This window comes from Emydura macquarii, unplaced genomic scaffold (genome assembly GCF_026122565.2).
Source record: "Emydura macquarii macquarii isolate MOO-44397 ecotype Brisbane River unplaced genomic scaffold, CSIRO-AGI_Emac_v2 contig_3534, whole genome shotgun sequence".
In the NCBI taxonomy this organism is placed as follows: domain Eukaryota; kingdom Metazoa; phylum Chordata; order Testudines; family Chelidae; genus Emydura; species Emydura macquarii.
This window is the reverse complement of record NW_027133671.1, coordinates 1039748-1059712: the sequence shown is the minus strand read 5'-3', so window position 1 is coordinate 1059712 and position 19965 is coordinate 1039748. Positions and strand designations below refer to the sequence as shown.

Here is a 19965-nt window from a genome sequence, read left to right as displayed (position 1 = left end):
TTTCAATTTCTCAGTCAGAGGTACTTGTGGTAAGGCATAACAGGTCAGGATCTACCCTGAATGTCAAAGAAACCCCAAGCTATTCCACCATGATGTCAGCACTATTGTGACCTCAGTGACCACACATCAAGCCACAGCCTCAGACACAGAACAGGTTTTCCTCAATGCACGTCTGGAAATTGCCTCATCTAGAAGCTGATCTAAAACAGACAGTGATTTATTACAGGAAATAAAACCATAATGACTCTTGGGAACTGACTGCTTTCCAATGCAGATCAAATACGGAGTGAGGCAGGCAGAAACAAGCAGTGTGCTGTCACAAAAGGAGCACCTCTCAAACCGCAACTGCTTCAACCTGGAGCAGGGTGACGAGGCCCCGATCAAGAGTGGAACAGTCCAAAGCCAACTGGAATAGCATCCTTATTCTTTGTATTGTAATAGTGCCTGACTAACTGGGGCCGCAATTAAGACTGGAATTTACTGTATTAAGCACTCTACATGCACAGAACAAGAGACAGTCCTACAATCTAAACAGCCATGACCGACTTAGGGCAAGTGAAAGGATGGATTATCACCACCCTTTTACAGATAAGAAACAGAGGCACACAGAGATTACGTGATATGCTTTAGGTCACAGAGAGTCTGCGGCAGAGCTAGAAAATGAACTGGGATATCCAGAGTCCTACTCCAGTGGCATAACTAGAAGGCCAATACATGTCAAAGGTCCACATTTTGTTAGCTACATTATACCAAACACAACAAAACAAAAAGCTGTATCTTAAGTCCATCTCCCGCTGCCCCGTGACCCAGCTATCCTGTGTCACAATTGCTAACCGAATATTCTGTCCTTATTCCACCTTATGCACCAAAGAGAGACACACACAACACTGTTATTGCAGCCATCTCTCCTCGGAAGAGGTGAAAAATCAAGATCCCAGAGATGGTGCCTGTGTGACTGAACCCCTGGACAGGAACAGCCTCTCTGTATAGATCCAGCCTCTACCCAGCAACGCCATGAAGGATAGGGGGTTGTACGAAGTTCTGTGTGTTAGAGACAGATTTTACTTTTTAATAATGAAGCAATAATGCTGCACATCAGCAGAATGAAAAGTGGACATGCAGATTGGCACTCAGTCAGTGAATAGATAGATATAGACAGAGATAGACAGACAGTGTGATGTGGTCATCATGGGGAATAAATAATACTTTGCACTAGATGGGCACCATCAACATGGGAAAAATGACCATGTTCTGAAATTATTTTCAGCAACTGATCTTAAAATGGTTTCCACTAGCACATTCAGAGCAGTGGGACAAGGCGCAGCTCTGCCCACAAGGGTCCTGGAAAAAACTGTTACTAAACTTCCATAGCTGTTGTTGTTTGAGACGTGTTGCTCATGTCCATTCCAAGTAGGTCACAGTCGCCAGAAGGTTTTTCCCCTAGTAATATCCATAGGGTTGGCTCTGGAGCCCCCTGGAATCATGCCTTCATGGCGCTGCATATATGCACTTCAGTTCCCTTTTGCCGGCTGGCTCCAACAGAGGGGTAGGCAGGTAGGTCTTGGAATAGACATGAGCAACACATCTGGAAGAACAACAGTTACAGAAGGTTAGTAACTGTTTTTCTTCTTCAAATGCTTGCTCATGTTGATTCCAAGTAGGTGACTCTCAAGCAGATCAATAGGAGGAGGGCTCAGAGTTCAATGACCTGCCAATTGCAGTACCACTCTACCAAATGCAGCATCATTACTGGCTTGTGTGTAATAGAATAGTGCGCCGCAAAGGTGTGAACAGATGACCATGTCGTGGCTCTACAAATATCTTGGATTGGGATCTGAGCAAGGAACGCTGCTGGTGCCTGTGCCCTTGTGAAGTGAGCTGTGAGCGCCGAGGCTGGTATTTTCGCCAGGTCGTAACATGTCCTATACACAATGTGATTCATGAAGAGATTCTTTGTGATGATACTGGAAGGCCTTTCATCCTGTCTGCTATTGATACGAAGAGCTGCGTTGTTTTTCTAAAGGCTTTAGTCCTCTCGATATAAAAAGCCAAATCCTGTCTAATGTCCAGCGTGTGCACCTTCTGCTCTCAGCTGTTGGCATGTGGCTTTGAGCAGAAAACCGGAAGGAATATGTCCTTGTTTGAGTGGAATTGTGACATCACCTGTGGAAGGAAAGTACAGCTGAACCTTATCTTTGAAGGAACCCATATAAGGAGGTGCAGACATGAGGGCCTTGACTTCTGAGACTCTCCTGGCCAAAGTTATGGCTACTAAAAAGGATACCTTCCAGGACAGATAGAGAAGCGAGTATGTCACTAGAGGTTCTAAAGAAGGACCCACCAGTCTTGACAGTACAAGGTCAAGATCCCACTGGGGAATCGGCTGATGCGTTTGAGGGTATAACCCGTCTAGACCTTTTAGAAAATGCCCCACCATTGGGTTGGCGAAGACTAAAGAACCTGCAACCCAGGGATGAAATGCCGATACTGCAGCTAGGTGGACCTTGACTGACAACACCTATGGCCTCTGCTGTTTGAGATGTAACAGGTAGTCCAAAGTGAAAGGTATTGATGACAGCATAGGTGGAGTACCCTTCTATGTCAACCAGATGGAGAAGCTCAAGTGGCCCTGGTGGAAGGTTTTCTGCTGCCAAAGAGGATCTCTCTGACTGGTTCTGAGCACTCTAGTTCCAGAGAGTACGCCATGGAACTTCCACGCCATGAGGTGGAGAGACTCTAGATTGGGGTGACAAAGGCAACTCTGGTCCTGAATGATCAAGTCTGGAATCAGCGGTACACTGATAGGAGTTTCCACTGAGGTTGAGGAGCGCGGTGTATCAGTGTTGGCATGGCCATGTTGGGGCTACCAGGATTACAGAAGATCTTTCTTTCTTGACCTTCAGCAGGACCTTGTGAATGAGCAAGATGGGTGGAAATGCGTAGAACAGATGGTCTGTCCAAGGGATGAGGAATACATCCACAACTGATCCCAGGTTGTGATTCTGGAAGGAGCAGTACTGCATGCACTTCCTGTTGCATCTCATTGCAAACAAGTCTTTGTGGAGAACTCCCCATTGGAAGATGTCGTTCACCACATCCGGGTGGAGATCATTTGTGGCTGAAGAAAGACCTGCTGAGGTGGTCCGCCAACTCGTTCTGAAACCCAGGCAGGTAGGATGCCTTGAGGTGAATCAAGTGGGCTATGCAGAAGTCCCAAAGTGTGAGGGCTTCCTGGCACAGGAGAGAGGAACTTGTTCCATGCTGTCTGTTTATATAGAATATCGTTGTTGTATTATCCGTCATGACCAATATACATCTGCGTTCCAGGTGGACTGGAAGGTCTGAAAGGCAAAGTGTACTGCTCTCAGTTTTCTTACATTGATATGGAGTGACAGCTCTGCCTAGGACCAGCAGCCTTGGGTACTGAGCCAACCAGGATAAGCTCCCCAAGCCCATCAATGATGGGTGACGCATCGGTGACCAGGAACAGCGAGGGGGAAGGTGTGGGGAAGGGGACTTCTATGCAGACCAACTGTAGATTGAGTCACCAGTGGAGAGTTTCTGCCACAGAGGGAGGAAACGAGACTACCCTGTCTATGTGGTCTTGGGATGGATGATACACGGATGCTAGCTAGACCTGGAGTGGTCAGACATAGTCTGGCATGCTGAACAACATATGTGCATGCCGTTAAGTGCCCCACCAGTTTCAGGCAGTTCCGGGCCTTAGTGGTGCGGTGCTGTTTTAACTTCTCTATGGTGAAGCATATAGTCTGGAATCAAGATTCCAGAAGGAAAGCCCTGGCCTGGTTTGAATCTAGCACTGCCCCTATGAATATCCTCTGAGTGGGAGTCAAGGTCGACTTCTGCACATTGACCAGGAGGCCCAACTTGGCGAAGGTTGACCTTACCAATTGTATGTCTGTTCCCACCTGCACCTTTGTGCGACCTTTACGGATAGACTTGTACCTTCTGCTTTCTCAGGAATGAGGCGATAACCACCATACACTTGGTAAACACTCGAAGGGCTGCAGAAAGGCCGAACAGAAGCACCGTGAACTGGTAGTTAATCTGGTTGACTATGAATCGGAGAAATCTTCTGTGACTTAATGACTGACAAGTAAGAAACTATGCATCCTATACCAATCCCCTGGATCAGAGGAGGGAATAATCGAGGCCAAAGAGACCATGCGGAACCTCAACTTCTTCATGAATCTGTTGAGGTTTTATAGGTCCAGAATGGGTTTGAGACTGCCTTTGGCTTTGGAGATTAAGAAGCAGCGAGAATAGAACCCTTTGCCCCTTAGCTCCCAAGGAACCTCCTCCACCACTCCTTCTTTTAGGAGCACCTGCACCTCTTAGATTAGAAGCTGCTCATGAGAAGGGTCTCTGAAGAGACACAGGGACAGTGGGGGTGGAAGTGAGGGGGACAGCTGTATTGAAGGAAGTATCCCAGTTCTACCATACGTAGTACCCAGCGATCCGACGTGATCTGGGCCCACACATGGTAGAAGTGGGATAGCCAGTCTGAAAAGAATAGGGGTGAAAAATCTGAGTCCTGAATTGGTATGCTGCCTTCAGGTGCACCCTCAAAAGTTTTGTTTTAAATGGGATTGTCTCTCTGGTCCAGGGCCTTGGCTGAGAGGGTCTCCTCCTGTAATTCTTGCCCCTCTTATGGTGATAGTCCTGCCTGGCTTGGGATTGGTAGAACCGAGGCAGGGTTTGAAGTTTGAAATGCCTCCTCTGCGACTTTAAAGTGGCCCGAGAGTCCTTAAGGTTGTGCAGCTTTGAGTCTGCCTGCTCAGAGAACAGCACTGGGCCCTTAAAGGGAAGGTCCTGGATCATCTGCTGGATCTCGTGAAGGAGGCCCAAGGCTTGTAGCCATGAGCTCTGACACATCGCTACCACCAAAGACATGGTGCAAGCCATGCATCCGCCATGCAGCGCCTGAAGCAAGGCCTTTCCAACCACTTTGTCTTCCTCTGTTAGAGCTGTGAACTCCAGCCTAGAGTCTGATTGTATAGACTCAGAACTTTAACACAGCCTCCAAGAGTTAAAATTGTATCTGCTCAAAACCGCCTGCTGATTCGTGATACTGAGTTGGAGCCCACCAGTAGAATACACCTTTCTACCAAAAAGGCCCAATTTTTTTATATCCTTTCCCTTTGGCATGGGGCCTTGATGACCCTGCCTCTCATGCTCATTGACCACTGCAACTACGATTGACCTTGGTTGGGGGTGAGTATACAGATATTCATGGTCCATGGTCCTTCCCTCTAACCTCTTTGCAATTAGAGGCAGAAAAGCAGGAGTCTGCCGTGGTGACTTCATTGTGTCATGAATGGTCATTATTAGTGGCAGTGCTACCCTGAATGGACCTGCAGGGGCTAGAATGTCTACTATAGGTCTGCATTGTCGGAAACCTCCTCATTCTGGAGCCCCAAATTCTGTGCCACCCTCCTCAAGAGCTCCTGATGAATCCTACTGTCCTCTGCAATTGGTGCAGCTGAGGCTCCCGCTATGGCTTCACCTGGGGATGAAGATGATGATGCTCTGACCAGGGCAGTCTCATGACCTGCTCCCAGAGGGTCCCGCGGTGCTGGTTCCTCAAACTCGGTGCTGGTGTTGACGTTGTGCTCAGTGCCGGGCTTGGTGTCATATTCAGTGCCGGTTCCAGCACCATATGGCAGCACTTCACCCAATTGAGGTGGGTGATGTATGCTCCCAGGGGCAAGTGTCAGTGCCATGCTCTCTCTCAGCTCTCTGGCCTCTTCAAAAGCCTCTTGCATGGAGGGGAGCTGTAGCTCCTCCTTGCAGGTCTCCTTAGGTGAAGAGTCCAAAGGCACCAGACTCGACGGACCCCTCTCTGGGGCCAGAGTCAACGGTACCATGGCCGAAGATACAGCACTTGAGTGGCTCAACGTGGGTTGTGTTCTGCTCGAACCCTTATATCCCGTTATTTTGAGCATCGGCAAGTGTCCCCTGTCCGTTTTCCTCTACTTCTTATGCGGAACAGGGGAATGCAAATGATGCTTTGTCCGTGAGGTGTCTCGTGGTGCTGGTGACCCATGACAGTGCCGGGGGTCTCTAGAAGCAGAGTCCTTCCTCGGCACCGTCTCTCTTACGGACATCAGTGCATTCTGCACTGAAGCCAACTTACGAGGTGTCAGCTCGGCTGATTTCAGCACTGAGCTGAGTGTGGTTGGAGAGCAGCCTTCATTAGGGTAAACTTCAACCTCTGACTCCTCTCCTTTGTCCGAGCACAGAATTCCCTGAAGACCTTACAGCGATCCCTCTGATGGGTCTTCCTGAGGCACTTTAGAAAAGTGGTATGGAGATCACTCTGGGACATAGGCTTTTTGCAAGCCCCGCATGGCTTAAAGCTGGGGGAACGAGGCATGCTTCACCCCACAAAAGGAAAAGTGAGGCCGATAAACAGAGTCCTAACTAACTAAACCACTATAACTAGAAACTGTGACCCGTCCGTGCCCAGGGTAGCAAACTGATAATGCCAAGGTCAGGGCAGGCTGTAAAAGGAGAGCAGATTCTCCCAGCACTGGTGGGTGGCACTGAAGCCAGGCTTCCCAACCAACCACAAACTGCACTTCTGAATCCCCACAGAAGCCAGTATACAAATACACACAGCTCCCTTTACTGCATTTCAGCTCCAGGCTCCCAAATCAGCACTAGGTCCAGTAAAGAGACCAGTTATTTAAACTCTATGCTTTTTACTACAAAGGTTCCCTCTGACCCCAAGGGGTCAGCCACAGCACCAGTTCAATATAAGTGTGGATATTACCTAAAATACCACGTTACCAGCCAATCCTTTAGTAACTAAAACTAAAGGTTTATTGTAAAAAGAAAGAAAGAAACCATGAGAGAAATGTTAAAGGGTTAAAGCAAATTACATACATACAAATGATTAAAAGTCCATATACATCAGGTTTCTGGAAGAAATGCAGAGTTTCAGGCCTGTATAGTTCCATCTGGTTCACATCCAGTACCTGGATGGGTCTAAGTCCTTCAGTTCAGTTGCAAGGTGAATTGTTCCAGATGTAGGTGTGTGTCTGCAGCTGGACAGGAACATAGACAAAATGGATTCTGTGGTTTGATCTTATATACCCTCTGTCCTGGGCCATGCGGCCTGGGGAAAGTCACAAGAACTAAAATGGAGTCCAGAGTCACATGGGCCAATCCTGGTGGCTCTTCAGATATGCCTGGGGTCCAGAGTCACATGGGCCAATCCTGGTAACTCTTCAGGTATGCCTGGGGTTTCTTCCTGGGCCCCTTGCCTCTGTGAGTGTCTTAATGGGCCATTAAGCAGGCTATTGTCTTGCCACCTCTCTGTCTGGGTGTCCCAGCCAGCCCAAACTGACATACAGAAATATCAAATACATCCATAACTTCCATTTTACATATAATACATGAACATAAGTATTAATATCTTACTCAGCACGATATATTCCTTCTAACGGCACCTGACATGGTATATCTTCCATGAATCGTTATGATTTTGACATATTCATGTTAACCAATATGACAAATGCCCCCCCCCAATCAAACCAGTGTGACAGGAACTACCAACTACAAACTAACTCTCACTGTTTGATTATTTACAGGTATCAGTTCAAAACAATCACTAGGAAAATGCTTGCAGAGCAAGAGAAAATTAATGTTCCAATGACTGTCATGAGCGGTAAGAAGGAATGGAAGAGGTAGGGGATTGGCAGGGCCCTACATATGGCACCATGAAGGCATGACTCCAGGAGGCTCCAGAGCCAACCCTACAGTTACCACTAGGGGGAAACCCTTCCAGCAAGTATGCACACTGAACTCACACACCTACTTGGAATCGACAGGAGCAAGCACTTGAAGAAGAAATATCACTTTCCAAAGCCTATTGAAAAGATCTGTCCAGCCAGCCCCTGCTGGAATCCCATAGATTACTGGTTTCAGAACAAAATTGGCAAGATCCCACCACACTTTCCTATGCACTCCTATTCATAGAATCATAGAGTTGGAAGGGACCTCAGAAGGTCATTGAGTCCAATCCCCTGCTCAAAGCAGGACTAACCTCAGCTATTCTTGTCCTTGGATGCATTTACAAGAGTTCTCTCAGACTCACCTGCTTTCAATGCTCCCTGGAGACAAAATGGGATCAGGAGGGACTACTATCATCAGATAGGGGGCTTCATGTCTCAACAGACCTCACCAGACTAGATGATGCAGCAGTGCTGTAATATTACCAGCTCATGCCTAGTTGCAGCCCCATAAAATGTTGGTCCTAGTGGGCAGCAGAAACAGGTGAGTCTGGGTAAGTTGATCTAAGTGTATTCAAGGACAGGACTGGGAGTCCATAGGAAGGTGTGGCGAGGAGGGTTGGATATTCTTTGCGTTTGTACAATGGAAATCTTCTCTAGTTTGTTCCCCGTTCCTGCAAATCACTCTGACATTGTGGCTGGCCTTCTCCACTGTTTCACTTCTGAAACAGACAGAACTAAAGACTTCTGCCTTCATTATGGCTGCATGTGTCTGTATAGAATATTCAAAATAAAAGGGAAAGATAAAATAAGTAATGAAGAGGTCCTAGAATGAGCACCACCACTTACAACAATAGAAGTAGTCCAGAAGAAGAGATGGACATATTTGGGGCATCTTTAAGAATGCCTGATTATAGGCTACCTAATCAAGCATTTCTTTGGTGACCCTGGGACAAGAGACGTGGAGGTCTACCTTGAGAACACATAGCACAATGTGTGATAATCCGTTTCCCAGGGGAGGAAGGGGGTTATCACATAAGATGTCCAGTTCCAAGCAATGTCCATGTATATCCATAATAAGGAGCAAGTTTGGAGACAGATTAAATTTAGGCACAGCTCTTGGGCTTCTGGGACATGCAGGGGCTGATGCTTGTTCATTGCAAGTGGCTTTATTCATAGATCATAGAATATTAGAGTTGGAAGGGACATCAGGAGGTCATCTAGTCCAACCCCCTGCTCAAAGCAGGACTAACCTCAGCTATATCATCCCAACCAGGGCTTTGTCAAGCCTCAGCTTAAAAACCTCTAAGGATGGAGATTCTTTGTTGAACCTCATTAGATTTCTTTTGGCCCAATCCTCCAATTTGTTTAGGTCACTCTGTATCCTATCCCTACCTTCCAGGGTATCTACCACTCCCCCCAGCTTAGTGTCGTCCGCAAACTTGCTGAGGGTGCAATCTACCCCATCCTCCAGATCATTAATAAAGATGTTGAACAAAACCGGACCCAGGACCGACCCCTGGGGCACTCCGCTTGTGACCGGTTGCCAGCTAGACATGGAGCCATTGATCACTACTCGCTGAGCCCTATGCCCTAGCCAGTTCTCTATCCATTTTATAGTCTATTCATCCAACCCATACTTCTTTAACTTGCTGATAAGAATACTGTGAGAGACAGTATCAAAAGCTTTGCTAAAGTCAAGGTATATCACATCCACCGCCTTCCCTACATCCACAGAGCCAGTCACCTCATCATAGAAAGCAATCAGGTTGGTCAGGCATGACTTTCCCTTGGTGAATCCATGTTGACTGTTCCTGATCACCTTCCTCTCTTCCAAGTGCCTTAAAATGGATTCCTTAAGGACCTGCTCCATGATTTTTCCAGGGATTGAGGTGAGGCTGACCGGTCTGTAGTTCCCTGGATCCTCTTTCCTCCCTTTCTTGAAGATGGGCACTATATTTGCTTTTTCCAGTCATCAGGGACCTCCCCCTGTTGCCACGAGCTTTCAAAGATAATAGCCAATGGCTCTGAAATCACCTCAGCCAACTCCCTCAGCACCTTCGGGTGCATTGCATCCGGCCCCATGAACTCGACCATGAACTCGACCATCTCATGGTCACTGCTGCGTAGGTTGCCACCCACTTGTACTTCCCCTACCAAATCTTCCGTTTGTGAGCAGCAGATCAAGAGAAGCACAGCCCCTAGTTGGTTGCTCCAGCACTTGCACCAGGAAATTGTCAGTGACACTCTCCAAAAACTTCCTGGATTGTTTGTGCTCTGCTGTATTGCTCTTCCAGATGGTCCTATTCTTCCTTCCTGCTACGCAATGAGACACCTCTCAAAAATCAAAACCACCAACTCTACCACTCAAGTTTTAGCAGGTTTCACTCACTGGACTTCTGGAAGAGGTTGAGGAATTTAGGGCTGTCATGTGCACCTTAGAGCTATCTCTCATGCCATTACATTCCATGCAATATTATAAAGAAGAGACAAAAGTAAAGAAAACGCACATTTAAAGATAAACTTGAGAGAGGAGAAGAGACTCAACAGGTACTGCTCCTCATGAGCAAGCTGAAGAAACAGGAAAAATACTAAAGCACAAATACCAGTAACCCTAGATGATGCTTGAACCGAATGGGAACATGCACCACAACATAGACAAAGAAAGTAGCGGCTTTCAGTGCTCTGTACCCTGAAAAATGGGGGAGGAAGTTATGGCATGAGTCAAGGGCAAAAATCTCTTGTATACTCAACAAGCCTCAATATTCAGATCCATGACTTGGCAAGCACGCAACCACACTGGGTTGTATGGAGAGAATGTATGCAACTTCGTATGATCAGAACTACTCAATGTGGGTTTATCCTCAAAGGGGACTCATGATTAGCAGTACAACATAATCATACCATAACCGCAAGGGATTCTGACTTGACTTGGACTGCTGAGGAAAGGGAAGACTCCCAAATTGCAGCATCATATGCCTCACAGAAGCGCAGCAGGGTGTAAGTGCCTATCTGAATAAAACTAAAGAAATTATCATCCACAGCCAAACATCTTCAATGTTTTCAGTGTGCAGTTCTGAATGTTTAATTCAGCTTGAAACCAAATCCCCCCTCCAACTGGGGAGTAAACAATAAATGAAATGCTCAGAAAAGAAAAAACAAACAGCAATTTCTCTTTGGAAGAAGTACATTTCTTCTTTTACAGTTTAATTTATTTCTGAGCAGAGAATCATTTTTAAAGCTCAGTCATTTCATGCAAGTTTTTGATCATTTACAAACCCTGAAAATGTCTCCAGAGAATTAAGTTTTTGCCTGATTCTCATTGGAACAGAATAAAGCCAAGAATTCAGATCACATTTCTGGATATACAGGTATGTTTTCTCTCCCCTTCCCCAAGTTTCTGAACCCATTACTCCCTCACACACAGGTATCAGTAAAACTGTCACATAAGTCTGGATGACAGAAGACATCTAAATTTTATAATAATATTCAATTGTCTGCCAAGTTGGCATTTGTGCACAGAGAAATTCTTTCTGAGTTTGGATTGATTAAAGTGTCATTCCAGCCACATGTTCAAAAAAAGACCCTCAGAACAACAAAAACTTCCTATTCAAGAGCTAATTTTTTAATTTTAAAGAGGGATTTCGGACAAATCATTTTAACTGAAAGATCTGCTGTGTATAAACTAACTAAAAAGTTAACTATATGACTAGCTGAATTACTTCCTATATCACAATCATAACCAGTCAACAAAGAGCTGGTTTTCTGATGAAAAGCAGACATCATAGTAATAATATTACTATACACTGAGAAATACCTACAGTTAGGCTGCCAATAATTTTTTGTTTTAGAAGGCCCTTTTCAGATTGGGGCTGAAGTTTGGGAAGTTTCTCTTCAGGTTTTTATTTTTATTTCGAAAGTTTCAGCAAAAATGCCCTAGCTCTTTTCAAGAAGGAAGGAATGCATTTATTATTAAACAGCTTGGGAACTTTTTTTTAAAAATAGACCTAAAGATTCAATGGGAGGTGACAGGAACTTGAAGTTTACAAAGGAAATGAGCTATAGAAGTTGGAGATGTGCCTTCAGTGGTCAGGTGAAAATCAATTTTAATGTGGCTGAGATGCAATGGTTCAAACAGCGTACTTTGTGAATGCACACATTTTTGTTATACAATCCATTCTGAGCAAATGGGCATCAAGGCTGTAATAAAGATGTGACACCCACATACGGGAGTTCTCTTAAGAGATCCAAGATTATTTCCTGGCCTCAGTAACCCAAGACAGGTCAGTCAGTATCCACTGACTCCTGTTACATCTTCTCTTTTCTGACACATCAAATTCTCCCTTCTGTGGTCTTTTTCCACAAGCATCTCATTTCTTCTGGGGAAGAGGTAAAAGATTGTTTGAGTGAGGGCTAGAGAAGACTCTGCATTCAGCATGCCTGCAGGAATCACACAGACTGAGGGGGATAATATGTTGCATAAGAAGGTTTATTTACAGCTGGGAGGACTGATATAAGAAAGACTGATGGAGAATCATCGGATCACCCAAAAGGTGCTGTCATCTAGTATTACAGAATGGCTCTCTTTGTAGGATGTGGAAGGGAAAGTACTTTTGATAAACAATCCTTTAACACCATACACGCTGTACTGCATTTGTTGCAATGGTTATAAATTCAATTACATTCACTGAATCTCGGATACACTGAGATACAGGCCATCTATCAAATACACACACTGGGGACATTTATTTCAATGTGCAATTAATGATTCCTTACTTTTTTCTTTTATAAAAGCAAGGAAATGAAAGTTACATTAATGCAATCTTAAAGTGGAGATTTTACACACACAAAGTTAATAAGGCATTATTATAACAGCATTTATGGTAATATATGTAAGAATGTAAGAACATAAGAACAGCCATACTGGGTCAGACCAATGGTCCATCTAGCCCAACATCCTGTCTTCCCACAGTGGTCAATGGCATGTGCTTCAGAAGGAATAAACAGAACAGATAATCATCAAGTGAAGTCAGAGTTTACTTTGCTCTGGGAATCATACACTGGAATTTTATTTTATTTTTGAGTGTTCAAAATCTCAGCTCTCCTATTGCATTAAGGTAAGTTTTCCAATTCAACAGAAGAATGCTATTGGTTGGCCACCGCAATCACCGCTTTAGGAACTATGGGACAGGCAAGGCAAAGCAGTCAACAAAAGGGAAGGAGCTAGGTCCACCCCATGCAACTACAACCATCTCCCCTGCTTCTGGATCCCCTATAACACTCTCTCCACAGCTGCGCTCTCCTGTGGTGACCTCTCCTACTTTCACACCCACTACTCCAAATGGTTCATGTACTGTCATCCATATACCTGCTACTTCTACCCCCCTCAAGCCTCTACTCCCCATACCCTATGGTCCTTCACACTGCAGCTTTCCCAATCAGCTTTTTCTTGGATTTTGATAGCTGTCCCGCTTACTTTCATGACAGTTATCTTTCATGACTTCGGCTTCCTGTCTGACACCTCAGCATCCTATCTCCTCCCATCATTTTCTCATTTGACCTTCAACTCTGAATCAACTGTACTTGTCAAAAAGGTCACTTACCCATCCTTGTCTTTATTACACCTGCTCCCCTCACCACTTCTGAACATCCAAGTTCTCCCTTTACAACCACCACCTGATTCTTAACGTCAAACACATCCCCATATCCACCTACCTCCGCCTAGCCTTGTCATGAGCTCTGATCCATCAGCTTCCAGGACTTTTTGCCACACTCACCCTCTCCTCTCCTCTCCCCCCAGTTCTCTCATCCCTCTCCTCAGTAGAGACAGATGTCCACTCTTTCCACTATACTTGGTTATTTTGCCTGTCCCATCACCAAGTTCATCTCACTAACCCCACAACCTGGGCTCACTCCCAACTTCCTCCTGCTCCTGTGCCACCAACTGCCCCTGAAGAAAGTTCCCAGGCCACATAGACTTCTTCCACTACAGTGGTGTTCTCTATTCCTTCAATTCTACTGTCATTGTGGGCAAGCAACACTACTCCTCTCTCATTGACTCCCATACTCAATTTCTGCTACCTCTTTGCAACCTTCAACTTCCTTCCTAAACTTTCCTCCTATTCAACTACCTCAGCCACATCCAGGAGACTCCCTCTCAATGAAAACTGACAAGATCAGCTATGACCTCTCCCCACTCTTTTCTCCATGATTAATCTCTCCTCCTTTGCCACCATAACAAACACTGGGGATTCCCACCTGCTGTCCTCCTCTTTCTCTCTATTTGGCCCCGTGATCCTATCCCCTCCTACCACCTCCTTCTCCATAGTCACTATCCTCTGACGCCTTCCCCTCACAATACAAGCACATCTGTCTGGCTTCAGAATGTATCCTCATTGCAATAGGGACCATCACATTTGTCTGGCTTCAGAACATAACCTATTTGGAGTTGGGACTGTACCTTGTTTTGTGTTTGAAAAGCACCTAACACTTTGTGGGCATTATCTGAAACAAATAATAAGTAATCATAATAAGAGTTCTAGGAGTTCTGAGGTGAGAATCAAATTATGGTTCATACACAGGAGCAGTCATTTTGCCCATGACAATAAAATGGAACAATGAGGTATTTTCTTTAAGTCAAGAAATAAATCCAATCCTTACCTTTTCATACCATGCTGACTTCTTACAAGTAACTAGCTCATGCAGCCCATCATGCAGAGTCACTAGATCTTTGGTCAATTTGTCAATCTCTCCAATAATATTGCTAGCACTGTGGCAACACAAGTTAGCATTTGGCAAAGTGCTTTTCTCTTTACAAACGTCCTGTGACTTGAATGTATTTGGGTCTTCAGTCAGGGTATCTAATACAGTTTCCTAAAGAAAACATACATGGTAAAAGTTCATTAACATTATATAAATGGAAATAATTTGCTTGCCATGTCTTTCCCGAATATTTAACTTTAAGAACTTATTGTGAATTGATTGTGATTGTCTCAGACATGGTTACTCCACATATTTTTTAAAAAGCAGTACTACTACTGAACAGAATCTGCTCAGCTTGCTAACAAATACATGTTTTAGTGTATTTCTGAATTAGCAAACATCCATGCCTCTCTCCCTCCTGACTGTGGGTTTTAAGGCTGCATAACCCCTCCCTTACACTGTGGTAACAGTGTAAGCTTACCAGAGGTAACCACTAAGTCTAATGGGGCCCTAGTCTTTCCAATCCTTGCACAAGGGTTGGGTTCCCCCTTGGACAGAAGGCCCTGTCCATTTGCTAGATCAGAAAGAAAGCCTGCAACTTTTTTGTCAAAAGCCCTTTCTTTACTGCTAGTCTCTGGAAAACCCAGTTTGAACCAGTATATGTAGGCCTCCCCAGGCGGCAGTAACACTCTGGAGGTGTTTACCACCTAGGTGACCTTAATCCCCTTGGAGGAGCTAAAAGCAACCCTTCCATGCCCCAGAGTTGCATACAATCCTTAGCCCACAGTGATACATAAACTATGCATAACCTTAACACGATACGTTCCCCAAAGATACTGCATGCGGTTACAATATCAGTCAGACCCGTTTGACACATTCGTTGCATTCGAAAGCATTTGTCTCCATTAACAGAGGCTCTGTGGAAACTACTCAAGTGGTGTGGTTTTGGCAGCAAGCTGATTCAAATACTGCAGAGTCTGTGTATAATGTGGCATGCACTAAGTGTCAATGGTGAGCTGACAGACTGATTTGAAAACTAGAGTTAAACAGGGATGCATACTCAGTCCAATACTTTTTGCTCTATGCTTAGAAAACATCTTATCCAACGCCCTCAGTAACACCGATGGAGACTGCATGATCTCATGCAAATTATCAGTCACCATTACTTTGCATATAATATCATAATATCTACAGAGGACTACACCCAAGAAGCAGCAACTAACCAGTACACAACAGCCAGAGAATGGGAATTGTAAATAAATGAACAAAAGACCAAACTAATGGAAACATAAAAAATGAAGGGACTAAAGTAATCCTGAATAATGTGGACACCAAACAAGTAGACAGCTTCTGCTACCTGCATTCTGACATGACACATGACAACCACTTGAAGATGACATTGACAAGAGAATAGCTCCTGCAAGCAGAATGTTTACATGCTTGAATAAAAAAATATTTGGAACATTAAAATGTCAGTGTCCATGACAGCTAAAAACCAGATCATATACCACACTGATTGTACCCACATTACTTTACAGTTGTGAAATGTAGGCACTGACCAACTATGTGCAGAAAAGCTGCAAACATTTGAAATGAGATGCCTGTGCTGTATCCTAGGCATGACAAGGCTAGATAGATTATGAAATGATAGTATTTGTAGAAGACAAAGTACAGTGCATGACAACAATCATCAAAAGACACCAACTACAATGGTTTGGCCATGTTGCTAGAATGATCCCATACTGAAAGCCTGAAATTGTTCTCTATGGAGAGAGAGGCCATGGACATCCAAAGGAACCGTAGTACACCACAGTATATAAAACCACTCAGGTAACCCCTCAAAAATGGTGGCTCAAAACAGACGCGAATCAAATCTGCTCATAACTTGAGCCTCACCCAATCCTGGCATTGGAAAAAGGAAATGATGATGATGATACAGCCTTATAAAGCAGACTAATAAAGCAGGTTAATTATAGCGGTTCTGTTTGTGGCAATCAATAAAGTTAAGATTATAAAACAGTTTCCAATCTACCTCTCGGAGTGTTCCTAACTTTACATTAAAATTTTGGAGTTGAAGTTTTCCATGCTTGGTCTCTGTTTAACGGCAAAAATCCTTTCAGGCATTTATTTTTCCTGTTCTTTAAAAAAAGAGCCTGTTTGTCCTTTGATATTTAACTCAAAAATGGTTGAAATGTTCCACAGGGGTAGCCGTGTTAGGCTGTGTAGAGCAAAAATAACGAGAGTCCTGTAGAAATTAAATTTGTTAGTCTTTAAAGTGCTACAGGACTCTTGTTGCTTTTTCAAAAATGGTTCAAATCTGAATTTTCAAAGTTATCATGGAAATAGTTTAGTAACTATTTTAGTAATGCTGTCCAATAATATCTTATTAATATCTGTGTTCTGTAATAATATCTACTTTATTAAGTTGAAAAAGTTATTCTTAAACAATGTTACAAACATTTGCAAACAAAGAGCTGAGATACTGCAGTGGAAAATTCTCCAGGCTGCTGACTGCACACTGAACATGAATGCAGTTGGCATGCACGCACATGGAGTACGCAGCACAGCTATTTTGTCACAGAAGTGTAAAAACTCAGCTGCAGAAGCAGAAGAAAATGAAACGTGAGAGGCTTAATCATTTCTAAGCAACAGGTCTCCATCAAGTCAGCTGCAGAGCCCACTTGGCTCTTTTATGCCCTGTATTTTGCTGTGTGGGGGTGGGGATTAGTACTGCACGTTACCAATGCCGAAGGACAGATTAGAGAGAGGTCTGTGGGCAGGCCCTGCAGACCCGATACAAGGAGATTACAAACCTCTTGGTAGCTGCTGAACCCAAGGTGCTAAGATCCACCAATGAAACCAGAGCTCGTTTTTCCAGGTCTTTTACATTCAAATGTGACGCTAGAACTTCAGTCATTGTAGTGCTACGGAGTGCACTCGAGCGCAGTGTTGTGCGAACGATGGGACACGCCCTCCAAGGGGTGCAGAGGAACATTCAGGGGGACAAGCAGCAACGCAACGCCAGGCAGCCTATGCCAACTCTGCACAGCGGGACCTGGGCTAGGCTCCACGGGGGGCTGAGAGGGAGCTCCTCCTCCACCCCCACTCACCTCAGCGGGCAACCCAGCCTGGGGATCAATGTGCTGCACCAATTTCCACTGCCAGCAGCCTCCGTGCCCAGTGCGGGCTTCACCCCCAGAGACAATCGCACACGCCCTTCCCCATTTTGAACATCCAAGGGGGAGAAGGGGCAGGTATGGGCCCTGTCCTAGCAGTACAGCCTGTTTGCAAGCTATAAGCAGCCCACTGCGGAGGAAGCATTGGCTGTGCAGTAATGCGGGGGGCACAGACAGATTCTGTTAATAAAAGGGGGCACAACTGGAAAAGTTTGCGCACCACTCTTCTAGGGAAGCCTATCGATCTCTTGCCCTGGCATCACCAAAGAAATGATAGTTTAGGTAGCTTATAATCAGATGTTCTTAAAAGATGTCCCAAATATGTCCAGCTCTTCTTCCTGACGACTTCTTATACTGTTGTAGGCAGTGCTGCCCGTTCTAGGACTTCTTCATTCGTAATTTTATCCGTCCCTTTTACTTTGAATATTCTACACGGACTCTTATGCTGAAAGCTGTTAAGTTTGTGTTGGATTGATTTACTATTTTTCTACACCAGAGGACTTTGCTTCTAAAGATTTTAAATTTGGTGTTTTTGCTGATCACACAGGACTTCCACCCTGTTAAGTTTTTGAAATACAGCACTTGTTTCACCTATGCAGTCTCCAGTATCACGAATGATGTTACCCATATAATTAAATTTATTAACAGTATTCAAGGCTACAAGTATAAAAAATCATCAGCAGGTAATTAATTTTCATAATTTACATCTTTGATTTAATGATAAGACCTAATGGCTTGGTACAGACTTTAATTACACAATCACACACGTATTTTCCCAAAGACTGGGACTTCAGTATTTAAATATTTAAGGCAAAACTCTAAGCAAGGGCTTTATTCAGTCAAATTTTAAGTAATTTAGACATGCTGATTTATATATAGTTACTTTTTTGCAATTTCCCTACCCCCAAATCCAACCTTTTTTCATCAACAGTTCCTCATTTCCCATGGCTAACTATCCAGATTCTATATTCACACCCCCATTTTTCATACTAAAGACAGAGTTTTGGGAAGCAGTCCCTTAGCAGAGCTATTTTGGAACCTAATTAATTTACTCTCCCTCACTATTTAATGAGCCTTCTTCTTCTCTACCATTTTTACTGATATATTTGTAAAAGCCAGTTTTAAACACTTTGGCAGCATTAATACACTTTGCTGCCCTTTTCTAGCTCCTGCAAGCCTGAACTGACACTGCATAGACTCATGCGGTTTCCTCCCCCTTTCTTCATTTCTAGGACAGTTTCATTTCTACATTCAAGTCTCTCAGCAGCTCATCAAGAAGCCTGAGTGTATGTTGACACTACAATTAGCCACCTGCAGCAGGCCCAAGCCAGCAGACTCAAGCTTGTGGAGCTTGGGCTAAGGGGTTGTTCAACTGCAAAGTGGGAGGGACTGCAGCCCAACATCTACATTGGAATTAAACAGCCCCTTAAGCCTGAGTCCCACGAGCCAGAGTCAGCTGGTGCGAGCCAGCCGCAGGTGTCTAACTGCAGTGTAGACACACCCTAAATGGTCACTTATTCCATGCATTCTCCATTCCTGAGCAAGTTTCATCTGTTGCTCTTTGATCATAGTGTTTTTTAAATTGCTCCAATCTTTTCCACACCTGTGAGTTATATCACTTCCTCCTCCCATTGCTCCATGTTCACTAACTTGTTTAATTCATCACAATATACTTTTTTTAACCTAATCCCTTTGGAGTGGTATGGCCTGTAAACCTGTTGCTCACCTTGAGGTCACTGATCCCAAGATTTCCTATTAGTCTTATACTTTCAATCATTTCTTCTCTACTAGCACAAAGTGGATCATATTAGCTTCTCTATTTATTATATCACAAAATTGCCCTCTATAATGATTAGGAAATACACTTGTTGCATTAGAATTACTCCTCCAACTCCTCTTCTACTCCATTCTATTATTTTATGACACCCAAGAATGTGTTCGGTGCCTCATACATGTATAACCTCTGCCTTGACTACACAGATTTATGTGGATTTCCATTTGTGAAAATCATCACAACACATTTATGTTACGCCCATGACGTCAATTTAGGATACCCTGCCTAATTCCTAATCTGGACCCTGCTAAACTTCAGATGTTTCCCAGAGAACTCTACTGATCTTAAAATCCAAAGGCATATGTATTAGCGAGGCACAACAACCAGGCTCTGACTTCTGCTCTCAATGCTCTGAAAATTGAAGGACTTTCCTCCTCTTATTTGCATGGTTCTCGAAGAAAAATCAGGAAGAATCAGGTTCAAACATTGATGGAGGCAAAAAGAGAATGCTAACTGTCACAAAGAGACTTCAACACAAGGAATTCTTACAAACTTT

At 44.2% G+C, this 19965-nt stretch overlaps 1 protein-coding gene across 3 annotated transcripts in view; it reads right to left on the bottom strand.

The window, feature by feature from the left end:
- Window positions 1-19965, bottom strand: part of TEDC1 (tubulin epsilon and delta complex 1) — a 146108-nt gene that overhangs the window by 34613 nt on the left and 91530 nt on the right. For 2 of the 3 annotated variants that reach the window (XM_067536349.1, XM_067536350.1), the window contains one exon: window positions 14418-14630. The exons of the other annotated variant lie outside the window; for it this stretch is intronic. In XM_067536349.1, coding sequence (XP_067392450.1) covers window positions 14418-14630 — 213 coding nt within the window. The remainder of the gene's footprint in view (window positions 1-14417; window positions 14631-19965) is intronic. 3 annotated transcript variants of the gene reach the window in all.